Source organism: Melopsittacus undulatus, chromosome 3 (genome assembly GCF_012275295.1).
Source record: "Melopsittacus undulatus isolate bMelUnd1 chromosome 3, bMelUnd1.mat.Z, whole genome shotgun sequence".
NCBI lineage: Eukaryota > Metazoa > Chordata > Aves > Psittaciformes > Psittaculidae > Melopsittacus > Melopsittacus undulatus.
The window spans coordinates 103,688,012-103,708,807 of NC_047529.1; the positions used below are offsets into that span (position 1 = coordinate 103,688,012).

General features: G+C 38.3%; 1 protein-coding gene across 1 annotated transcript in view; it reads right to left on the reverse strand.

The window, feature by feature from the left end:
* USH2A (usherin) overlaps window positions 1-20,796 on the reverse strand; it is a 375,630-nt gene that overhangs the window by 338,663 nt on the left and 16,171 nt on the right. The window contains exons 3-7 of the mRNA XM_034060823.1: window positions 6,791-6,926; window positions 5,577-5,640; window positions 3,045-3,339; window positions 2,450-2,634; window positions 53-274 (exon numbers count right to left, since the gene is read on the reverse strand). Of these exons, the coding sequence (XP_033916714.1) occupies window positions 53-274; window positions 2,450-2,634; window positions 3,045-3,339; window positions 5,577-5,640; window positions 6,791-6,926 (902 nt within the window). The remainder of the gene's footprint in view (window positions 1-52; window positions 275-2,449; window positions 2,635-3,044; window positions 3,340-5,576; window positions 5,641-6,790; window positions 6,927-20,796) is intronic.

Sequence of the window (20,796 nt, forward strand, 5' to 3'; positions counted from 1 at the left end):
CTGTAATAGTTAGAGGCAGTAATGGGTGGGGGAAGAGTTCCATAACACCTACCTTCCACTGACTGTAATCTCATTAATTCCATAGTACCTGTGCCTAAAATCTACCCACGACTCATCAGTATGATACTGGCCATGTAGATGAATCCTCACTTGTGTAGCTTTCACAAACTCTTGGAGAGATGGAGTATTGTAAAAATCATTGTAACCAGGCCGGTGATTTGGTTCCGGGGTAAGAATACTAAAAGTTAGATTGCCACGAGAATATGGTGTAAAGCTGTTTAAACAGAGAGAAAGACAAATGAAAATCAAAATATCACACATCTTACAAACTTTATCTATACTTTCTCTCAGAGAGGGTCTCAACAATACTTTTTTTCTGTGGTTTCCAGGGAAGATCCTCATGTCAGTGGATTTCCAGTCACCAGAATTCAAGCAGGGAAAAAAAAAAAGTCTTCTATACATCTAGTTTTCCCCTAAGTTCCATGCTTTTCTCCATATCCTGAGTTTCCAGTTGAGGGAAAAACTTCTAAAGGGCGACTTCAAAATATTAATAAATTGTCACTGATACAATGTCATCTGCACTATGTTTTCGGTAAGTTTAACACAGTGTCTTTGAGAAACATGAACTATGCTTGAACTACATGAGGAATCATTCAGATAATAAACATAACTAATATGTCCATGTTGTTAATTATATACCTGCTAACCACATATAAAAATCATACAGAAGCAATTATATTTTGAATTGCAGAGTCACTAGATTGCACCCTCTCATTTGACGACTGAGCACTTGGGAACGCACACTACCTTTCAGTGAGTCAAGAGCAAGAGAACCCTAACCAACACCCCAAGTCCTTCTCCACAGATGAAACAAGGGCTGCTCTGAATCTCTTCTCTGCCCAACCTGTAGCTGTGCCTGGGATTGCTCTGACCCAGGTGTAGGACCCTGCACTTGGCATGGTTAAACTTCATGAGGTTGGCATCAGTCCACCTCACAAGTGTGTCAAGGTCCCTCTCAATGACATTCCTTCCCTCCAGGGTATCAACCAAACCATACAGCTTGGTGTCATTGGCAAACTTGCTGAGGGTGCACTCAATCCCACTGTCCATGTCACCAACAAAGATGTTAAACAAGATCAGTCCCAACACCGATCCCTGAGGGACACCACTTGTTACTGGTCTCCAGCCAGACATTGAGCCATTGACCACAACTCTGAGTGTGATCATCCAGCCAGTTCTTTATCCACAGAGTGGTCCACCTCTCCAATTTAGAGACAAGGATGTTGTGTGGAACAGTGTCAAACGCTTTGCACAAGTCCAGGTAGGTGATGTCAACTACTCTACCCCTGTCCCTCGGTTCCGTAGCCCCATCATAGAAGGCCACCAAATTGATCAGGCAAGATTTCCCCCTAGTAAAGCCATGCTGGCTGTCACCAAGCACCTTGTTTTTCATGTGCCCTAGCATGCCTTTCAGGAGAATCTGCTCCCAGATTTTGCCAGGCACAGAGGTGAGACTGACTGGTCTGTAGTTCCTTGGGTCATCCATTTTCCCCTTCTTGAAAATGGGGGTTGTATTTCCCTTTTTCCAGTTGTCAGGAACTTCACCTGACTGCCATGATGTTTCAAATATGATGGCCAGTGGCTTTGCAACTTCATTTGCCGGCTCCTTCAGGACCCACGGATGGATTTCATCAGGTCCCATGGACTCATGCACGTTCAAGGTTCTTAAGATGGTCTTGAACCAGTTCCTGTCCTACAGTGGGCCCAAGAGTCTTTATTCTCACAGTCCCTTCATCTGCCTTCCAAGACTTGGGTGCTGTGGTCATTGTATATGTTATATTTTTAAATTTGCATATGCTGTATAGTAAAAAGGCTCGCAACATGTCCCTAAAAGTCAATGATCCTTCTTGCCCTCAGCCCCCTTTCCCTGATTTTATTTTGGTTCTTGCTTAGAAAGATTAGAAAGCTTCAAGAAACAATTTCAAGCCATTTTTTACATGGTTTGCATGGTTAGTAGTAAAGTTGATAGGATTACTTAAATCTGACCTCTCTTCTAAGTTTCAGAACAAGTTGCACTCTCAGAGATCAGATGTATTTTCACATTCACTAGTTTAAAAGTCTATCAGCACCTTCCTCCACAATGTTCTGTAATTCTGCTGACAACAGCCTCCCCAAAACACAAACATGCAAAATTCCAAAAATCTAGCTCAAAAATAACAGAGGAATCACTTGTGTCACATTCCTCAATAGCTGAAATCTGATTAAAATGACAGATGACCTTCCGGCAATATTCAATCAAAAGGTCAGATTTGGGATCTGTTATATACTCAGCAGCCCATAATAATATACCAAATTAAAAGATTCTATCTCACTGGGACATAGAAATGAACTGTGCCAGGATGTTACCCATTCAGAGCATCTGTATTATGCAGATAATACCCACTCATACCTACGAAGCTGGAGACAGTTGACAGAGTCTGGTTTTTCCAGAGATCCGTTGTTATCCATTCCAAAAATACTGCAATTTTTAGCAAAATACTGCCAGTCTTCCCAGTTTAGATCATCTCTTTTTTTCCTTTCAATTCTTATTGCTTCTGGGTGTGGGCTAAAGAACTGCAGTATAATATAGAATACCTAGAAGAAAACAAACTTATAAACTGATGTTAATGGCTAAGGTGTACAACAATGAGAATATAACTTTTTTTTTGTGGCACTATAGTCTGCTTTACCACTTCACAGACAGTAGAATCTATATTTCAGTCCACATATTCCTGATTAAAACCAAAGATCTGAGTCTTTTATATCTATTCTAGATTACTGTTTTTTTACAACAGCCCAGGCACATCAAAAGAGAATGACAAAAACTACAATTTATTCTGTTGCCTTTTGCATTGTTTCATGCTGATAAAGGAGGCTTTCTTTCTGGGCCTCTAAGAATAACATCTTAGAGCACAATGTTTTAATTGCCTTAAAATTGTAATTAAATGCCTACAAAAGTTTTTTTCTTATTTTGATTTAATAAACACCAAATATAATCTCATTACCTGATATTGTCCATTTTGTAAATCTATTGTGATTGAAACACCACGATCCAGATCTGCGGTATTAGCAAATACAGATGAAATCCAGGTGGTCCCAATGTCATCATCATTGATGTAATACAAAGGATGGGCTTCTGCATCCAACCTCAGCACTCTGTCATTAGTGGTATCATCTGCACCATTAGGGATGCAGTACCTCTGTATCAACGGGTGTACCCGAGGATGACTTCCAGGACAGCGGCACTCAGATTGGGTATGCAGGTGAGGAAATTTTCCAGAGAATACTTCCAAAATGTCTCTTCCACAGCACATTAAAAAAAAATAATAATAATTACATATATGATGAAAAAGGACAAGTGCCACTTTGTGCCTCTAGGCTCATAGATTAAACAAAATTCAGCTTAGGAACCCTAAATGCATGGTTTCATCTCACATAAATAGGGCAATCGGCTAGGTTCAAGCCACCTAGGGTCCCTACGTAATCAATGGCAACCAGCAGGTACCTTCAGATGTCTGTGAAGAAGCACTCGAGTTGCTTTCATTGCTCCACAGACATATATGGAACCAAGGGAAATAAGCTCTTTGTTGGGATGTCTAAAGCTAGGTAGGATGCAGTGATCTGGACACTGTTCTTAAGCATACCATACCACTGGCATATTGTCATTAACCACAGATGAGTTGAAAATCTGCACCAAAAAAAAAGATCATCTTGAGCAATATCACATTGCACCTTAGAAAACCAGACAGAAGTATTTTCACTTTCAACTAACTTTAATACAAATGGCCACTTTTTAGCTGTCCCCAGTCTATAGGAGCATGTCAAAGCTACTGAGTCACTTCACTTCTTTCTGATATCAGTAACTGGAATAGATATACAGCTATTACGTAGGCAGGCAAGCAGACAGTTATATGAACAACATGGACAACCTAAACTTTTATCTGCTCATCTCTGGTGTAAAAGAAGGATTTTGTGCACCTAGAAGATACTGAATTTTTAGATTAAAAAGCTCTTTTCTCATTTTCCTACTTTATCAGTAAGAACATAATCTTTGTATACTTATCAACTGAATAACTAGCTAGCCATCATTACAAATTCCACAAAACCCAAAGTTACAGGACCTTTTAGATAGCCATAGAGTTCATTGATATGCAGGTACTACTTTAGTTCACAGTTGATCCAGGATAAACATCTTGGACCAAGTTATTTGTGGACACAAAACTACACCTACAAAGACATCAGTAGATCACAATACTTTGTAAAATACCTTATTTTTCAATTGCTAAGCTCTGTTAATTTCACTGACCTAAATTACAGTTCAAAGGATTTGACAAGCATTGCTCTGAAAGGATACAACCACCTGATTTTCACATGTCTTGGAATTCAGATTCTTATTAATACTTTAAATTCACAGGAACTCAGTTCATCCTAATGTTCTGCAGACAGCTGAACTCTCAGGAAACTGTTCTGCATCTTATCGAAAGACTATCATTAAGTAGCCTCAAGGTCTGCAGTCACGAGTGTCATTGCATGTAGCCTACCCAGAAGCACCACACAGACAAATAGGACCTGACTACTTCTGGCCAGCTTGAATTGAGTAGATTAATCCAGCATGAGCTGCATAACAAAGGTAACATTTCTTTGTAATGCGCTAGGATGGGAGGCTGGAGGGCAACACAAATTGCAGTGGCAACCACAATTTGGCTTCAGGAACAGAGCAAGTCAAAGCAATTGCCCACGGCTATGTGAGGCTGAGCTGGCCAAGTCATTGGCGGCTTATGGTGACAATCTAATATAGAAAGCAATAAACGGTTAAGACAATAGAACGGTTAAGACAATAGGTAGGGGTGTGTGCATGGGGTGAGGAAAACACCAAGAATACCTGACACAGATGACTGATACCATGAGGAAGCTGAAACCAGAGCAAAGGAACTGCTGAAGCACAGTAGCCAGGCTCACAGACACAAAGCCAGCATGTTATTTGAAGTGCCTATTCTCTTCATTTGGATTACCAGTGTTTGAGTGGTCTAAACTGGCTACCCTGCCTTCCTCACCCTACATTTTACAGGGGGCTTTGGTAATGCTTGGCAAGTCTCATCCAGCACACACTATTATGCCAGAAATACGCTGAATTAACACTTAGACTTTCATAATTTCAGAATTTCATAAGCACTGAAATCTAGCAACTGGGTCTACTCTCTGCACAAACACTAAGTCAGATTGTAACAAGGACAACAATAACACAGAAAAGTGCACAGATTACTGAGTGTGGAGTTCCAGTACATATATACTACATATATGTTACATTTAAGCAAAACTTCAAAAGCAAAACACATTAAATTGTTGAATTTATTTTAACTCAAGATTTTTCAGATTAAAAGGGATCTTTGAAATAAGGTTCAGTAAACTACATCATGATAAGCAATCACCTAAAGAAGACGTCTGAAAAGCACTGTAATTTGTGAAATAAGCATACTGTAATTTATTCTTCCCTCTCTCCACACTCTTTTTTTTTTCCAGAAATGAAAGTTCTTTACCTGTTTGTAAGTGCCACTGGATAAAATCGAAAATCTTGCATTCTTCCAACAAATTGCTCTAAACCTAAGAAAATATACTATAAATAAGTAATCTATTGAGCAGAAGGCAGCTTTGCACTGCATGAGAGCACCTTTAATTCAGCATTCAGAGATCTCTCGTGCACAATTACCCCTCCTGAATGAAACCATCTTGGACCCGGACAAAACTATAGAGGGCAGTGACTTTTTTTTTTTATAAAAAAGAATGATTTATAATAACTTTATAAGAATATTTTGTACCTATCTCTTTTTTGATTAGAGAGGTGGCACAAGGATTGGCTCATTAGACAGAAGTAATGAGCCAGTCCATGTGCCACCTCTAATTAGAGAAGAGATACAGTAGGTACTACTGTACCTATCAATTTATACAATAAAGATAAAAAGCATTTAAAGATATTCCATTCATACATTTACTAGTTATCCAGTACTCAGAATCAAAATCACAAAGAACACTTCCAAATACAAGCCTTAAGAAATGGGGTGCAGAATGACTCTCTTGCCCAAGAGCTCAAGAAAGTTGTTTAAGTGACATATAGTTAGGAGTTAGCTTCAAATTGAAATGTTCCTGAAGAGCAAGAGTCAGTATTTTTACATCTGCAGAACCAAGAATTTGTGTAAAGCAACAAAACATCCCCCAGCTGTTCTGCAGTGATCATGTCATTCTGCAGTACGTATAAAATTCTAGATGTAGATTAAGAGTAACGTTATCAGACATCACCAGAGGCTGAGGGATCCTCATTCTGTTACTAGTTTATATGAGCATTGGATAGAACTGAACAACATGAACAGCCAGAAACTTCAGCTCTACTCAGGAGAGGAGTGCATTACAGTGGCCATGCACAATCCCATTCTGAAATATTTTGATATATTTACTCAGAAAAACTATGCTTGTCGTTTAATGGAATGTGTCCCCCTACCTACCTACATTTTGAAGAAAATCTACGTATTCAGTAACACATAAAATAAATTATGATCCTACAGGATTATCTACCAAACATCTATCTTATGAGCAAATCTTTTAAGAACGCTAATTGCATGACAGGAATTTACTCCTGCAGGAAGATACTACTTCTCAGCATATATTTAACTTGAGATGATTCACACATTTTCTAGCCACATCGTGCACACTTCATTGAATATTTCAGTGCATTCCACTAAAATGCTACAAGATTTACCTGTGAAGCTTTGTCCGATTTGTAGCGTACCATCAGCATCAGTATCTGCTACTGTTCCTACAAGAATCCTTGAATCAAATGGTGTATTGTCATCTTCCCAGCCATTCAAGAAGAAACTTATTCTGCTGTGATACACCTGTAGAATCAATGTAAAGGGGCAAACACATGTTTCATTAAGCAATCACTTTGATTACATGTTGTGTCTATCACTGTTTAACAGTTAGCACACCAACCTACTTGCTGTATATCTTTACTTTTGGTGCCTACCAGAAGTAGTTGCCTCTATTCTGTCCATCCATTAGCAATCCAGTTAATAAGATCATCACTGACATGCATAGATTATAAATTTTCTGCAGTGATTAGATGAAATAAAAAACTAGTACAGTAATCTGGAGAGGCAGGGGAAGAAAGGAGAAGAAGGGTGGCTGTGCTTCACAAGGTACAAGGCTGGTTGCAGCTTCAGGCCATAGGCACATGTTACAGCTGTCAGAGCTTTTCTCATACACATCACTTCAAACAGGCCTCGAGGGCCTCATATACCATATACAGGACAACCAAATGCATCATGCTTCAGCCAGGCCTCTAACACCCCTCCAAAATGCCTCCCTAAACCCAGCATGTTTCTGTCTACAACGGCTGAAGGGAACAGCATAGGAACTGGCTACACCTGCTTTACACCCAGTCAGTCATTCCCCTACATCAAGGAAACCCTTGACTACGAATATTCACTCAGCCAGTACCCCAGGGTACCCTTTTCTGCAACTGCTCCCCTCCCTGCCAATTCCTTTTAAATTTGAGCTAACGCTCATAGAAATACTTCATGACATTCTCCTGGCTCCACAAACTCACAAGATGCTGAGCTTTTACATAGTACTTCTTTTTTCCTTTTTTTTTTTTATTTTTGCATTACAAATCCTCACACTTAGGTTACATACTCTTAGAAAAAGCTTAATAATATGGGAATGCCTTTCTGCTGTCCCTTTTATGAAATACCCTCATTTAAAAGAATACAGGCACATGAAAAAATTACAGCTGGAGGAGTCTGGTGGCTATAGCCAGCTTCACATTAATGAAATTCGGTATAGAAACTAAGTTCAGTTTACCCCAAACTTTTGAACTCTGTTGAATTGTTTTACTGAATAATCTTAATCTCACTTATTTCAGAAAGTGATTTATTTGTAAAACTGAAATTCCTTGATTTTTAGCAACAGTTTGTTTGCATAAGGCTTATTTCACATGAGAGCTTGGTAGCTTTCAGGTTTTGAAACATCATTTTGTTGTTGCCAGTTTAGAGTGTTACTTTCAGTTTGTAGATATGGGTGTCTGGAGAATTGTGTCTACAGAGGACCAAATAAAACTAGAGCACTGTAGCCTGTCTTGATACCCATGCTAACCAAAACAAAATAAACCTGGAATAATTGCTTCCATAAGAACAATATATATGTGAGACAAACAGGAAGTTTACACACACAAATAATGTGTTGCAAAGAGGAGAACCAGAACCTGAAAAAACACCAGTTTGAAAAGCACAATATATGCACTCACAATGCTATTCCACCAATAAAGTCCTTCAAATTTCAGACCAAGATAAACAGACACAATTATCTATAAATCTGAGCTCAGATGATCAGCATCAGTGCCTTGGGCAACAGGAGTCTATCAGTATTTTAAGAAAGGAAATATGAAATGAGATGGAGGGGTTGGTTTGGATTGTTTTTTATTTAGGCTTCACACAAAATTCTATGGATGGATTTTTCTCCTTAAACTACACTCTCAAACACACTCGGAGCTTTATTGCTGTTTCCAGATTCAGTCAATATTTCCCAAATTTAGACAGGAATATTTATTGCCCTTCCACTGATGGAAATTTGAAGGCTATTATCATAATTACTAAGCCTTGAGATTTGTTCACAAAATTATTGCATATGAGTTTCACCGCTCAAAATACATCTCTTCATTTTAAATTATCTTTTGTGTTGACACATCAATGACCTAAATACAAAAGTTTTTTATTTAATTTTAATTCAAAGCCCTCTAAACATCTGATGCCCTATTTGCAAGAGCCTAAGTACACATGTATATGGTGGTTACATTGCATTTTTTCTCTGCATCGCATTTTTTACAGCCCGTTACTGTCATTTGGTGTTTGACTGTTATCATCATAAAAGATACAGGCTTTCCCACTTCGTTATTTGTAGCATTATCTCATGTTTTACAACATCTTTGCACAACATGCCCACACATGAAATATAACTCGTGAAAAGTTCTCAGTGGTATTAATGCATAAAAAAGAATGTGGTTCCATCTCTACTGTCTTTACCCAGCCAAAAGCTGATGAACAGCCAATTTTCCTTTATCACATTAGCACAGCCATGAGGGAAACACATTTGTTCTAGTCAGCTACACTAAAGATACTATTACCAATCTAACATATACATGTTTTATATCAGCAGTATTCTCGGAGTATGAGGGAGCCAACAATATATTAACACTAGCATGACAGTTTATTTAAGAAAAGAAAATTGTCTCTGTAGAGGGACAGAAGTTAGAAATGTATGGCTAAAGCTCAGTGTCACTGGTCTAATAAAGGTAATAATTCTTAAGCTTTCTTTATAGCAGGTAACACTCCTGTGGCAGCTCTGTCATATCATTCAAACAAAAACGTTGTCTTTTACAAGTTTAGGAGTACCTTTATTTTCAGTCAGATATGAAGCATGCTCCCGCTCTCCTGTTTTCAGTTGTAAAATAACTGTAAGTGGAATTCAGAAACGGGAACATTCACCCCTATCAGCTCCTTGCAAACTTACTATCTCAGCTGCAGCTTCTATAGGGACCTGAATTCCCCAGTGAGAAAGCACAGCACTTGCCTTCATGCACCACACCCCACCCCCCTCAAAATCAGTGGGACTATTTCTGACTGAAGAGTGACAGAATTGGGCTCTAAGTGACCAGGTATTTTTACTGGTTGAAAATAGGTGACTAACGACAATTTTAAATCTCCCCACCACCACCACCAATCTCTTTGTATTAAATAGGATTTAGAATAGTTGGGTTTAATATAGCTCATCCCCAAGGTAGCCCTAAGCACTTTACAATGCTGAATTGGATATCAGTAGTGCAGTGACTGTGTAAGGCAAAGGCAGCAGTCATTATGCATTTGGCAGTAGCTCAATGTAACGATCCCCCTGCTGGTTATTAAAGGGGGTATGAATATCTGACATGGGAGGAAAATGTAGGAGGGAAACCATGTGTGGTAGGAAAAAATAAATCCCAGTGGTTCTCCACAGTGGAAGAAGAGGAATGTCTCGAAGTTTGGTGTCAGTTTAGACTAAGCTAAATAAAAAGGAAGGCTGGCACTGAATCAGCTGTTTGATGTGGTTATTTAAGGTCTCCTGACCATTAACATTAAATTGCACACAATATCACAGAAATAAAAGATGAATTCCACTCCTAAAACAATGGGATTATTCCCGTTGTTTTTATTAATAACATTCAATAGGAATTTGCCCCATGACAGTAACAGGAGATGGGTTTAAAAGGCTGGCCTCATAGTTGTGCAGAACACAAGACCAGAAGCCTGGGACATCAGCACTCTAATCCCAGCTCTGAAACCATCCCTCCCTCCCAATTTACCCATCTGTCAGATACTTAGCAAATCACCTCACAGGGAGGTGGCAAGGATTAGTTAGCAAGATAAATTCGATCTGCAACTACATTAGCCTTTGCCAATGCAGAGCCTGATACCAATTCCAAGCAATGGAAAATCCATTTGATGCTGAACTGAGATGGTGAAAGATACCCATCATCTTTCCTCTCTAATAGCATTCTTGTTATGATCCAGAAGAGTTACAAAGATGAGAAGTGTTGGGCCAATGGGCTGATAGACTAGTTCTTTCAGTGCATCCCTAATGAAGTCCTTACAGTCCTCCGTCACAACCAAATGGCCCATCGGAGCCAGCAATACTAAATCAAATCACTTTCTACCTAGGAAAAATTCCCTGCCCTAGGGGTCACTGTAGTACAGAATGGGAACACACTGAACACAAGCTACTGCTTATAAAATGAAGTAGGGACAGAAAAGGCATTACAACTGTTTCTTTTCTCACCTAAACATCTCTGTTACTCAGACCCTCCTTATGAAAACAATAATAAAACCTAACACAGGTTTGTCACTTGGTTTGGATCAGGCAGAGCTGTCGTGTAAACAAAAGTCAGTATTTTCATGTTATTAATGTATTAACTGCTAGCAGAGTTTTCCACTATATCACAGTAATCTGTGTGGCAAAAAAAGCAGCATAACCAAACACTGCCCTTCAGAACAGTTGTACTTGCTAAGACTAAGAGACTAACTACGGCAAAAAGCAGAAGCAGGGGAGCATATAGGAGCATGGTAAGCATGTATAATACTGCTCCCGAATACTTTTTGAACATCAAACCACCTTCAGTTCACAGACTTCATCAGCTTTCCATTTTTTCTACATATTTTGTACCTTTCCATAGATTTCTTTTGTATGATTTTGTATAGCTGCTCTTTGAATGTAAACACATGTATTTTCCCAAAGGCACCCACTGTATATATTGATTTAAGAATACCATGGGGTTTTCATTTTTTAAACCTTGAACCATACCATTATCTATAATTATAACATATAATGGTATAATAAATGTATAAATAAATAGTAAAGCAGGTACAAATAAGCTGTATAAGAGATATAATAAAAATATTCAGTATTTTAACCAAAAAAAAACCCTATCAATATGCTTTTAAAAAAATAGAGTAATATTTTTCTTCATTAACACAGAGGCAGAACACAATTTGGGTATCAAGTAAAAGGTATATTGACTCCCTTCTTTGAGCTACAATGGCATTTTCCAAGCCAAAGTTAATCTGGGGGAATTCTGAGTCCCCAGTCAACAAAGTTTTGCCTTTCAGCTAATAGCACACACATATATTATATCACAACAAACGTGTGATATCTTGCATATCTGAGCAACATACACTTTTTCTTCACGCTTCTTAATCATCCTGTCATCAAAATGTCCTGTTACATATATATAAAGGCAACTGAGACAATTCCAGTCTCCTTCATGTAGAACTGAATTTTCAGCCAAAATAAATGATTTCTCCAGTGGACCCCATGATTTTTTTGCATCATTAACATTTTTCCATTAAAAATAAGCCTTAATATTTATGCTACCCAGATATCCTGTGCAGAATGATTTCTAATAAATAAGACAGACATGCAAAAGAACTCTTTACGTTCCATTAAAAAAAAAATAAATGAAAGCTAAATATAGCACAGCAGAGCTTAATATGACTAAGAAGAGATCAAAACTCCACCGCACTAATGGACCCAACCAACAGAAGCAGTAGTCTCTTCCCCAGATGTTTTAGAATTTATAATTTCTATATGGTTCAAAGACATACCTGGCTTTTAGCACAATCTTTTCCTTTAGGTTGTCCTTCCTATCACAATATTTAATGGCACAGGAAAGAATTATTATAATATTACTGATAAATTAAAAGGAGTTATTTCAAGACAACATTAATCTCTTCTACTGGTTAACTATACATCCTTTTTAACTCTTACTCATTATAGCTTCTAGTAACCATAAAATACAGTTTAATCTTAAAACTTCCTCTCATCACCTCTTGTTCTAATAACTAGATCACAGTGGCTGGCAAGACAGGAATAAAGCAGAGGGATTTCTCCCCAGATTTGCAGGCTATAAATGAGGAGTTTCACAACAGAGAGAACACTGGCACCAAAAATGAAATAAAGCAGGCCAAATGATACCAACGTTGGCCTATTTAGTTATCCAGCCAACTGCGTGATGGCAAACAGTTCAACTGTAACCTCAGCTCTTAGGGCTATTTATACCATCAAAGAAATTCTCAGATGGCAGGGGCAGGAATGACTGACATATAAAAGAAGGACAAGGACCAAAACTTCCTATTCAAATAAATACTAGGAATTGGAATACACATGTAATGCATGCCACTGTTTTCATTAAGATGAAAAGGAAGCACTTTAGGGATCTATGGTTTGTATCAGACACCTAATTTTTCAGTTAAGAATCCATATTTTGATAGCTGTAAATGCAAGCTAAATTTAAAAACTGAACACAAACAGAAACATAAATCCTGCTTCTCACATATGAGAAAATAAGCAAATTCTCATCCAAATAAATGAACAAAAAAGAAACTGCAAGAAAACTCAGACAAGTCTGTATTAGTTTACCCTTTAAAAAAACTCTATTTACACAGCAAGAAGCTTATCAGAAATGAAAATAATTTTATTATTATAAAGAAGGTGATACACAATATGAAGAACTTAAGTGCTTTATAAAGAGCAATTAGGTAGCTATACCATTCACCTGTAAGAATCAAAAACGGGGGGAAAAAACCCCAACAAAAGTTCCATTTATTTTCCAGCTCAGCAAACTGTCAGAAGGGACCCCTCTCCTTCACTATGAAAGCTAAAGTCACTATGAAAGCTAAAGTAACTCCAGAATCCACGAAGTTACACAGAGATGTACATGAAAGCAAGAGTTCATATGAATTATTTACTTAATAATTTAGAAATAATGAGGAATCAGAAATTACAAGAAGCCAGGAGAGGTTGTGATTCACCCAGCTCAAAAATTACTACACAGAGTATCATTACAGTTGTTTACTATCACTGAATTTGGTATGGTTCTTAGAAAAGTTGCTACCAAAACATTGCTTCCTATCTGTTAAAATAACCAAGAGTGTGGTTTTTTTCTTCTAAATGTATTGTACCAGGAACTTTTTCAATGAGTTCATTCTATAAAAACAGACAGTGTATTAACACATTTTCTCCCAAGGTGAGAAAACAGATTAAGGTTATGACCAAAATGACAGGCCTGTGGCTTCCTTGAATACTTTAATAGAGTCAACAAATCAACAGTGGTCACTGATGACAACAGATGAGGGGAGACAATAGATGGAAGGAGGGGAATTAGTGATGCTGCTTTAATGGTCTAATCAGAAACTTGAACATAAAAATCCTTTTCACCTTCAACCTGTCTAAATAAACTCTTTTTGCCGACTCATATAGAGATATATGGCATATTCTACCACGGGGGGACATGCAGATTCATATCTCTACGCTGTGAAAGCAGGTGTGAAACAGAAGCAGAGCAGTTAATAAAAGATCCAGTAAAGGGGGTTTGCATATCAAAGAGATGAGATGCATATGGGTATGCATTTCAGTATTTCCTTGCATAATTGCAAATCTTGCTGAAGCTGCAGTTACAAAGGCTTCCACAGATCTTTAATATTTCGTACGTGAATTTCAGTAAAGAGGAAAGGTCAGTGAAATGGACTTAAGCAACAGAAAGTTGGTGAATGGAATTTTTCCAGGAAAAAAAAATAGGATGAAGTCATTAGCATGAATCTAAGTTTACTTTCAGATGTGATTTAAGCAAAGCTAGCACCTCAACCCCACTGTGCTGCATTTTACATGTTGTTAAAAAGCTGTGTGTGCACGTAGCCCTAAACTGATGCAGCAGAAATGGCAGACAACTTTCTGCCACAATGCAACACCTTCCCTCACCAAATAAACTGCAGAGTTTACCCATCCTGACAATCCATCTCAAAGCCTCATCTATTAATCCCCCCAATTCTACTTTATTCATCTTATTTTGCAGTATTCTACTAATTTTATTCCTCCTCTTTAGTCTGCTGCATTCAGCTTTAGGAAAACCACACAAAATTGCATTGAATACAGGTGGGAGCAGATTCCATGCTTCCAAGGACTATTTTTCTCAAACAAATAGGGAACTAAAAGGGTTTATCCCAATTTCTCTACCTCTCCAAAGCCTTCAGGTAATCGCTCTGTCAGCCACCTGCTATACAGGTGCAGCACCTACCACACTTAACCTCTGTGGATGTATCAAGACTCCACTCCATACTCAACCACCTGGTACTCCACACATTACTCACATACATTGATACATTTCACAAGCACATTGATACATTGATACAATGATACACATGCATTGATACAGCCTGCTTGTACAGTCATAGAATCATAGAATCATAGAACAGTTAGGGTTGGAAAGGACCTTAAGATCATCTAGTTCCAACACCCCTGCCATGGGCAGGGACACCTCACACTAAACCATATCACCCAAGGCTCTGTCCAACCCGGCCTTGAACACTGCCGGGGATGGAGCATTCACAACCTCCCTGAGCAACCCATTCCAGTACCTCACCACCCTAACTGTAAAGAATTTCTTCCTTATATCCAGTCTAAACCTCTGCTGTTTAAGTTTCAACCAGTTACCCCTTGTCCTATCACTACAGTCCCTAATGAAGAGTCCCTCACCAGCATGCCTGTAGGCCCCCTTCAGATACTGGAAGGCTGCTATGAGGTCTCCACGCAGCCTTCTCTTCTCCAGGCTGAACAGCCCCAACTTTCTCAGCCTGTCTTCATATGGTCTTATATTACTTACCTGTCCTTACAACATACCACATGTACCCTAACCTAAATTTACAACCTTAGCTGAATGGATAATTCAGGAATAAGCACTAGCATACATTTCTGTAGTATAAGTACATTTTGACAGTGATGGCATTATTGCTAGGGATGCTTGGGCAGGTGTCTTACATACATCAAAATCTCCTGTGCTCGCTCTTTATTATTTTTCCCCACTCAGAGACGAAGCTTACACCCCTAAGATAAATAGAGCTCAGTTGTAGTCATTTGCTTTTTTCATTTTAATGGTCTTTATTTAGAGGGAAAATTGAGACAACACAGAGGAAACTTGGCACATCTAAAGCTTGGCAAAAGATAATGAATTTATGTAGCAAACATATGAGAACAAGAATATGTCAGGAAGAATTTGTCTGGGATCTTGTTCTCAAACAGACCAAAAAGATGCTAATAACCATGTTAATAGGGACAGGGGGAATGAGGGGAGTAGAAATTGAAAAATTATATCCACAAGGATAAGCCAGCTCAGATAATTTATCTGCATAACACTTGACAGACAAATGGCAGCTTCTATATCAGTAACAGAACTGCCTGATGGGTTTGCCAGTGAGCTTGGTGCTGCTTCAGGTAGAACCCTCTCTTGGTTTTAAATGCATTTCTCTTTCTTACCAAGTATAGGAGAAAAGGAATAATACCTTATAGAGCCATTACAGGTATTTAAAATCTTCCAAGTCAGGTTATTTGCTGATTACCTTATGGCAAACGCAGAAGATGCTCACACAATAAAATTTATTTTACCTACTATTTTTAAATTATGTTCTTCACATTTCTAAATTCCATATTCAAATCCTATACTACATTCACAAGAAAAAAAAATATTTAAGCTATAAGCAATTGCACCTCTCAGCAAACAATTACTCACACCTCTGTACCCCAAGCCTTTGAAGCAACTTGGCTGCAGGCTTGAAGGAAAAGAGCACAAGAAGATAGAGGCAAACTGCAACCCTGGCATCTCTTCAGGTTTCAATGTGATGCTTTTCACGTATCTTCGGTTCTCAGACCTCATTTTACAGCAAGAAAACAAAGAGGGCTTGGGGCCATTCATTGCAACCACTGATTTAAGTAACAGTATGGTCAGTGATTTCATTATGATGATTTTAAGAAAGAAAGTGTTGAAGTTAGTATTATAGTTAGGGAGGATTCCTTTATTTCCAACCATTCTGTCATTTTTAGAAGGAAGTTGTGACAACATGGCTGTAGGCTGAAATTCACTATCTAACCACAACCAACAATAAAGTCAATCTGCCCTCTTACCAGAGCATGCCAGTCTAGAATCATAGAATAGTTAGGATTGGAAAGGACCTTAAGATCATCTAGTTACAACCCCCCTGCCATGGGCAGGGACACCTCACACTAAACCGTATCACCCAAGGCTTCGTCCAACCTGGCCCTGAACACTGACAGGGATGGAGCATTCACTACCCCCCTAGGCAACCCATTCCAGCACCTCACCACCCTAACAGTAAAGAATTTCTTCTTTATATCCAATCTAAAACTCTCGTGTTTAAGTTTTAATCCATTACGCCTTGTCCTGTCACCACAGTCCCGAATGAAGAGTCCCTCACCAGCATCCCTATAACTAAAATATCCAACTAAAAATGTTTTCATTTATTATTTTTAGCTCACTTATAGCAAAATTCAAGGATGCTACATTCCTATTCTTCACTGAAAGAAGGAAGTAAGAACTCAAAAATCCCTCTTTCACCATCTTTTTAAACTCTATAGAAAAATCACCTTTGGCCTTTAAAATCAGGTACTGAAGTTCTGAGTGGAAGCCATTTGTTCTTAAATTACTGAGTTTCTCTTCAAAATAAGGTTGCTGCTTTAAGCTGAGTAGGAGCCTGCACAAGGAAATGGCTTGAAATAATTCAAAAGTTTAGTTTTTCTTCAGTACGCTCTAAATGAAGTTTCAATATATGTAAATTCACCATAAGCAGGATCAGCTAACCTCATCAATGAATTAAACTGTATTGCCACGCCAGACTATTGTAGGACCATTACAAGGAAAGGCCATGAAAAAAGCCTTTCTTTACAAGATTTAGAGGGGATACACACATACATCAGTATTTTATGACACCATGCACAATCTTGTTGCAGAATCCAGAGGATTTTAACTTTCACTAATATAACAGGGTAAGAATATCTGTGTTGAATATATTTTGCTGCAGGACAGCAAACTGGTAGACTAGCAGGAAAACATTCCAAAAGGAATAATACTTTTTAATCTTTGGTTTTATCCTCTACTTTTTCCTTTTACACTTGCTAGACTTTGACAGACACTTTTCCAAGAGTTCCTGATAAAAGAAAATCCTCAATTAGACAGCTTTTGAAATTAAAACTGCCTAAATAGGAAAAAACCCACCATTCTTTAAATACTGAAATTGACTCCTCACAACATTCTGTCCAAAGATAACAAGTGGACTGACTAGTACTTCAGCTTTGAATTTATTTAAATGTAGACATACACATGCAGTATTAGGAAGGCAAAAACAGGATATGAAATAAACATAAGGCATCAGCCCTAAGCTCACTGTCAAGAGTACACCAAAGCTTCTAACCACAGAGTTCAGCTGAAGGTAACTATCTGTCAAATGTAATCTGTGCAAGTGAATATGCTTAAGCTGGTGCTATGAATCAACCAGAATAGCTTTGGTCTTATTGACATTCAATTGCAAGAAGTTGCAGCTCATCCAGTCCAATAGACATCTGACAACACCACGAGTGCTTAAGTGACAGAAAGCTTTAAATATAGATGCAACTATCATGACAATACACATGGAACTAAACTTCGTGATCCCTCATACCATCTGGAGAAACTGGTCATCAGCTGGATGCCGTAAGACCACACGGTCATCCTTTCTGCCTACTGCCAGTTTCTGCAGTTAACAAATCACTGTGACTTAAAAGAATAGAAAAAAGAGAGAATAGAGATTGACAGAAAAAGACCACACGATCTTTCATCACTGTCCCATTAAATCTCTCTCTGAAATCCACTTTTACCATTATCATCTCTGTTCTCCTTTTAAAAACAAAATGCCAGATCAAAATGCATTTAAACTGTTTGCCTTAGTTAAGGGCCAGATCTTTAGCTACTATAAACTGCCTTTGGCTTCAACAATGCCATTTCACACCTGCTGAGGCCAAGACCTCAAATATGTTACCTATACTTTCATCCTTACAGCTGATCTTTATGCCTTGAAACAAGATGTCTCAATTGTGTGTATCTGGGATGTCAGACGTGTGTCTTGCATACTGGGTACCAAAATAAGACCTGATTTGTGTCCTAACTTTCACAAAAGAAAGGAACAGAACCTGCAACCATTTATGTGCTTTTTTGACCCTTTCTTCTAAGAACTCTTGCCATTTCAACAGTAAATGCTCCAGTACAGCAGTCTTTTTCAAAACACTTTCACTTAGCCCCATTGTCTACATGAGTTATTATAGACCCACTTGCCTGCCCTCTTCAGCTCCTGCTGCCTCACTCTGTCCCTCACCATCATCCCAGAGCCACAAACAGATACAGGAAGTTGGCAAAGAGGAGATATGTCGACTACATTCAGCTTGCAATTGCGTTTATGGGATGCACAGTGTAAGCGGCTGGGGCAGGGGAAAAGGGGAGAGACACACACACACCCTATGAGCACTCTGAACAGCTATGGCCATGCTCTGAAAAACCCAGCATACAAAAGACAGAGACCTGAGGAAGAAACCTCATCAGGGGACCACAGAGACAGAACTGTCTTAAAACACAAAGGCTGGAGAGGATAAAGGGACAGTAGAAGAAATGGCAAAGAACAGCGAAGGGGAAGGAAAAAGCATAAGGTCAGGAGGGCAAGATGTCTCTTTGCCTTTCCTTTTTTTGCCTCAGGCCCATATCAGCCTTTCCCTTTCTTGACTTAACTGGGATGAATTTTAATTGCAGCATCCCTACGTGTTTTATACACTACGTACTCTCTACTTGTGTGGAGTGGATTTCCCATTCATCACAGGATTGCAGGCAAAAATCCCAGGAGAATTTTGCTTTCCTTCAAAGTTAACTTTACTAAAATCAATAACTTTACTTCTTCTTCCATCTAGCACATACCCTTACTCCACAATCATTTCAAATTTTATCATTTTATGATCATTTGATTTTTAATCTCCATATACAGATATATATTCGCAATCTTTCCATGATAACAGTGACAATATTCATATACTGTTTCAATAACAGTATAAAAGTAACAACCTTACAGCAACAGTGGAAATATGCTCTCATTTGTAGTTTTAACACAGTCAATATCCTAACTGATCTCTAACACTCTTCCTACTGTCTTCTCCTCAATTCTTCAAAATTCAGATTTCTGGTTTTCTCAGGGAAACTTATGTCTTAAAGTTTTTTATTCCTTGAGCTTTTTTTCTGACCGCCTGCAAGCCTAGCGCAACAGCCAAGAATCACAACCACATTAAATTGTCATCACCTTGTATGCAAACCACTGAACTTAGGTTAAAAAAAAGAAGGAAAAGAAACAATAGGGGGCAGGAGAGCAGGAGTGTTTCTACTGCAGATTGAGTACCATCCCTCAGCAATATTGTTACATCTCTTCCAGCTTTATATTAGCTCTCCCTTCACTAAAACTGTGCATCTTGGCATTTTAAATCCCCCTTCATTTTCTTTCTTGTCCCTCTTATTCCAATAATATTTTTCTTATCCTTGAAAACATGTCACTCCAATTCAGCAGTCTTATTACATATGCTCCTAGCATTTGTATATAAGATATTTAGCTTTTCCCTTTGCCCTCCTTTACATTTCTTTTCCCCTATCTCCTACAACGTTAATCCCTTCTCAGCAGAAAATGGTTTCCCTTCAATCAGAGTCTTTCTTTTTGTCCATAGATCCACTAGTTTAGCTTGACTTCCCCAAAGAACAACATAATTCTAACAAAATAAAAAAGGAGTAGGGGGGAAGGAACCCTGGAGTGCTCCTGAAACAATTAACTCTGCTCAAGAACAAGCCATGTATTAATACAAATTTGACAGTGAAATCAGAAAGCAAGTGGAATGCAGGCCAATGCATAAGGTAGTTTACAAGCTTGAGAAAAACTAAGAGTTATTTCATGAATGAAGCTGCTTTGATGCAAATATGCAAGTAATAGCAAGCAGAAAGATCCAAAATAGGAATCATGCCTGTTAATTTTTCTGGACAGAGGGGCAGGGGTAATTTTTAGCAGTAATTTTTAGTGTTAAATTTTTAGTCTAATTTTTGGTGTTAAAAACTGAGTGCTATAACCCACACTGTCAATTATCTGATAAACAAGGCCAACAAAGAAAGAATGATGCAAAAAGAGGGAGGTTTTGAAATGGTCTATATTCCTAAAGAATTAGTACTTTGAAAAGTAAACATGGTTTCCAAAACAAACAACTGAATCAAAGATTTAGTGATCCTTCATGTTACGGAACATGCATTCCAATTACTGATGGGCTATTTTGATTCAAGCTTTTGTT